At 39.8% G+C, this 5,566-nt stretch overlaps 1 protein-coding gene across 1 annotated transcript; it reads right to left on the bottom strand.

The window, feature by feature from the left end:
* Positions 1 to 820: 820 nt before the first annotated feature.
* Positions 821 to 4,511, bottom strand: PAGE5 (PAGE family member 5). The gene is given in 6 exon segments (XM_055375982.2): positions 821 to 926; positions 2,158 to 2,283; positions 3,022 to 3,074; positions 3,076 to 3,128; positions 3,432 to 3,520; positions 4,437 to 4,511. Coding segments are annotated over 5 exon segments (330 nt in total). The 5' UTR covers positions 3,513 to 3,520; positions 4,437 to 4,511; the 3' UTR covers positions 821 to 909.
* Positions 4,512 to 5,566: the final 1,055 nt, after the last annotated feature.

The following is a 5,566-nucleotide window of genomic DNA, read 5'->3' as shown; positions in this document are numbered from 1 at the left end:
TGGCTCACGCCTGTAATCCCAGCACTTTGGGAGGCCGAGGCGGGTGGATCATGAGGTCAGGAGTTCGAGACCAGCCTGGCCAAGATGGTGAAACCCCGTCTCTACTAAAAATACAAAAATCAGCCGGGCACAGTGGCAGGCGCCTATAATCCCAGTTACTTGGGAGGCTGAGGCAGGAGAATCGCTTGAACCTGGGAGGCGGAGGTTGCAGTGAGCTGAGATCGTGCCACTGCACTCCAGCCTGGGCAACAGAGTGAGACTCTGTCTCAAAAAAAAAAAAAATTCCTATGATCATCTGAATAGATGCACTACAAGTGTTTGATAAAATTCAACATATACTGAAGATAACTACTCTTAGCAAACCAGGAATAGAACTTCCTTACTCTGATAAACTGCACCTACAAGAAAAGTACAGTAAACATTAAGGTGAAATGTGGAAAATGATCTGTTTCTGATCAGAAACAAGAATGTCTACAACCACCAACTGTATTCAAATTATACTGGGAAATTCTGTCCACTACCATGAATGAGAAAAGTAAATAAAAGGAATAATGTTAAAAATGGCAAAGAAACCTGTTATTATTAAAAGATTATACAATTGTGTATGTTAAAAATCCAAAAGGATATAGAGGTAAACTTTTGGAATTAATAAGCATAGTTAGAAAGGTTGCAGGATAGAAAATCAATGTACCAACATGTTCTCTCTATATACCATCTCAAACACAGGATTTAAATTTTCATAAAAGATACAATTCTCAAGAGTATTAAAAATCTAGAAATAAATTTAACAAAAAAGTGCAGAAGTCTTTGCAGAAAACTGTAAAACTTTATTAAGAGAATGTTAGCAGTCAAATTTCCAGCATAAGAACAATATTCTTGGTTTCAGTCTTCATTTGTCTTGCTTTAAACCTATAGTTGCCCTTCACCTATAATATAAATATAAAATTAGAGCACGTTATTCAGCAGATTTCTATTTAGATGACACTAGAAGTATACAACTACAGTGTTGATTAACTAAAATCAGAACCCTGAGGGTGTCCCTTTAGCTTACATCCAGTTAGCCTCTGAATAAACTCAGAAGGTAGACTTCCAGGCATATTAACAATATTTTTAATGCATGCCACTTTTTCTAGTAGAATAACAAAGAGACTGTTCAAGTACAGAATGAATTAAATCAAGTGAATCTATTTTATATGTGTAAGTGGAAAGTAAAAATATGCCTATACTTTTAGTAAAAATTCAACCAAACAAAAACCTAAGGAAAAAAATATATTTTTAAAGTATCATTTAAATTTTTTTATATGAAATAACACTCTGAATATAGAATATGCTTAGAACTGCCTAAGTGCAGGAAATAGAAAAGTCAGTATTACTTTTGTGTATCTTGTGAAAAAGTATTAAAATGTTACTTTGGACTAGTTTAGACATTGCTTTAAGTAGTGAACATTTGTCACTATTTTCATTGGTACTCCTGCCTCTCAACATGCTTAAAAGCATTTCAGTTTATACAGTAAACTGAAAACCCCCACACTAGCTTTAAGACATTACCAGCACAATTAACATTACAACATAAACTGATGCTTATCATAAACATGTTATGTATTTGTTAAAAACAGTCCTCTGTAAAAATACCTGAAAATTATTGGCTGTTGGTTAAATGACTTACATTCAAAAGTTAGAAAACCTTTTCTTATCTTTCTTTTAAAAATGACACATGAAATCATATATATTTATCATGTAAAACATGATGTTTTAAAATATACATACATTGTAAAATGGCTCAACCTAATTAATATATGCATTATTTCATATAGCTGTGAAGACACTCAAAATCTACTCTCTTAGCATGTTTCATATCTTTCATATCGTAATTCAATTAGCTTTGACCCAATTTATTCTATCTCTTGAAGTCCTGGCCTCAAGTGGTCTTTCTGCCTCGGCTTCCCAAAGTGCTGGGATTAAAAGCATGAGCCACCACACCTGGCCTTCTATCTCTGATAGTGTGTAAGGCAGCCATTTGGGGTCTGAACTACCTTCAAAGAATCTTTAGATGTGAAGTATGATATTAAAGTAGCAGTAATTTTACCTCTGTGTCACACAAAATACAATATTGTGAAGATAGAAACCCTACAATTTGCATCTTATTGAATAACATACCTGCTTCCAGCACTTTAGTGGGATCAAAAGTGGGCAGAGTCCCCTCCCTGACATCAGGACCATCTCCAGGTGCATCCTCTATCTTAAGCAGAGCCAGTTCCTGTTGAAAAGCTTCCACATCAGGCCCTTAAAGATAAAAAGTCGTCAATTTACGAATTAAAATATGAACTATGAACGAGGAAATAATATTTATTCCCTCATCATTGTGAAATAAAAACCTGTAGGCTAATTATTTCAGAAGTCTGTTGCCAGAAAAGCAGGAAAGCAGAGATGTTCAAACATTGCCCTTTCCTTTCCCAAGGCTGGCCCTAGACAACTTACTTGTTCCTTTTGTACTCATTTGTTCTTATTCTTATCACATTAAATCAGTGATTTGTTTGAGTCAGTCTGACTCGACTATGAGCTTTAGGCAAAAATTTGGCACTGACATCTCCAGCACTTAGTATATTACACAGCATGAGGAAGCATTAATAAATGTGTTAAAAAGTATCTTATAAAAATACATGAGATGTCCGCAGATGGCAGACTAGGAAGCTGCAAGCTGCCATTCTTCCACAGAAGCATAAAACAAAACAAAACAAAAAACAGAAAATGGCTGAACAAACCATACAGGAACTCTGGAAAACACTCAAAGGTTTACAGCAACCATGCAAATACCCAATCAATAAAAAGCCTCCGTCAAAATGGTAGGAAAGTTTGTGGCTTTTTATGTGTCCTTGTCCCACCCCTCCGCACAGCAGCAGTAAGAAATGTTTAAGATTCCTTGCTAATGTTTTCTGTCCTCCTGTTACTGGTATGTCACAAAATATAATGCGTAAATATACCTCCACCACCCATAAGCATTATTCTCCACTCTCTCTTCACCTTGAACAGCAGGTGCTCCTTCATTTTTGATCTCCCCACTAGGTGCAATACCGATTATCAGTTGGTGGTTCCTCTTCTTGACGTTTTTCCTCAGTGGGCTCCTGGACCTAAGGGTGTAAGTGTGTGTGTGAATAAAAAGTCAATAATATAAACACACAAATGCATATGTGCATCGAATCATAAATCTAAAGACATTTTCCAACAGATATATATAGAGAGAGAGAGTAAAATATCCATATCCATAAGGCAACACCAGAATATAATATTCCTGAACCAAAGTTGCCTTCATGAGATGCCATCATCATTTTTTATTAGCATGGAACACCTGTATCAGTGCATGTACACTTGCAGAAAAATATTTCTTAAAATAAAATGTGTTAATAGAAAACATCAAATGCTAAAGGACTCACAATCACAGGTCCAACTGGCTGGGAAGACTCTTGCTCATTTCCTCTTTCTGAGGATTGGGATCTTGTTACATGCTCACTCATATCGCTCACTGAAAACAAAATATTGTTATTTGGAAAAAGTGTGTAAGAACTTAGCTACATATATGAACATTCCATGGCAAAACGGTGATTTGTACTTTTTTAATTTTGAAAATATTTTCAAACTAAGTCACAGAGCATTGATAAGTACGCATGCTTTCCAATCAAACTAAGGACAGATTTGTTTGTATCATAGTCGAAGAGGCACAGAAATCACCTTAACGCCATAGCAAAAGACAGAGGACTTTTCTGAGTTTTGGCTTCACAATTAGACTCTCCATCATTTAGACATTTAGGAAAAAAACGGGCAGAAAATTGAAACTGAAATGACTGCTGCTTTCGTCCCACTCTGATATACTAGGGCCACCACCTCCTCCCCCATTCCCCGAAAAATCAAGTTTTGTTGGAATGCACAGCCTCACCCATTCCTTTCCATGAGGTCCATGGCTGAGATGAGAAGTTGCGACACAGAGTTAAGGTTATGTTCCTCACTGGACACCTCTGCCAGGCACTCTACAGACCTCGGGGCCGTAGTCACCAGCCCACAGCGTTCCCAGTTTTCTGGCCCCTTCCTTACCATCCACACCATCCCTTCTCGCATCCCTAATGAAGAGTCCAGAAACTGTCCTCCCTCAGAGAGTTCCAGGCGTTTTCGGGACTCAGACACCTCTAACAGCACCCCCAGGACTCGCACCATCTTCAGGCGATCTACCCCCTCTGCGGCCTACCTTCCTCCCTCGTTCCAGCCCAGCCACGATTACCGGCCCATGGCGCCTGCATCACGACCTGGGGGAAGCCGGAGGACCACCGCAAGGCCCTTTTCCCTCAAAGCCACGGACTGTGCCACGGGACCTGTCCTAAGCCCGCTGGCTCCTCCACACATTCACTCACAACTAAATTACCAGGAAGACCACTCTGCAGACCTACCGGCTGAGTCTCGGTCAGTGAGAAAGAACGAAGATGGCGGAAAGAACGGAGACACAACCTCTCCTTGCAGAGATCTGCCTAGACAGAAGGTGGGCAGAAAGGCGCATGCGCAGCAACAGCCATGCGCAGCAACAGACATGCGCAGCAACAGCCATGCGCAGCAACAGCCATGCACAGCAACAGCCATGCGCAGCAACAGCCATGCGCAGCAACAGATCTGTGCAGCATACGCACTCAGTGGGGTATTTGCTACGTGACTGAAGTTTTCCTGCCTCTGCGGAGAACCTAAACCACAAGCTCTCCTGACAACGAAAATGAACTTACAAAGCACTTTTCTTTTTCCCCCACCCAACCTTTCTTTCACTTCCAATGGCGTTGGAGAATATGAGGCCCAGGTTACTCTAAGAAAACAATGTGTTTCAGACAAATTCGCCATCATAGAAATAAATATTATATATGTTAATACCCATTTTATATCTGCTTTCATAAATCATTTTCTTGTGCCTTCGCGAGTCTGCTGTCATGCTTGCAATGATCTTACCCACTCCAATATGATAAGACATTCATAGTTTTTGTTGCATGATTGTACATTCAAAATCATTGATCCGGGCCGGGCGCGGTGGCTCACGCCTGTAATCCCAGCACTTTGGGAGGCCCAAGCGGGCAGATCACGAGGTCAGTAGATCAAGATCATCCTGGCTAACATGGTGAAACCCCATCTCTACTAAAAATTCAAAAAATTAGCCGGGCATAGTGGCACGCGCCTGTAGTCCCAGCTACTCGGGAGGCTGAGGCTGGATGATTGCTTGAACCCAGGAGGTGGAAGTTGCAGTGAGCCGAGATCGTGCCACTGCACTCCAGCCTGGGCAACAAAGTGAGACTTCATCTCAAAAAAAAACAACAACAACAACAACAACAAAACATTGATCCATCTGAACAAAATTAAGTGGTAGGGACTCTACATCATTTGTTGAATCCCTGTTTCACCCAGTTTTGAAGTGGCTCTTTTATCATCACCTACATCCCCACTCAATTTTGTATGTAAGTCTCTTATTTTAATTTTCTTCCATTGAGTCGTTTGTACCTGTACCACTAGTATACTATTTTAATTGCTGTAGCTTAATTATATT

This window comes from Gorilla gorilla, chromosome X (assembly GCF_029281585.2).
Source record: "Gorilla gorilla gorilla isolate KB3781 chromosome X, NHGRI_mGorGor1-v2.1_pri, whole genome shotgun sequence".
Lineage (NCBI taxonomy): Eukaryota > Metazoa > Chordata > Mammalia > Primates > Hominidae > Gorilla > Gorilla gorilla.
Note: the sequence above shows the minus strand (reverse complement) of the source record. Positions and strands in the feature narration are given on the sequence as shown.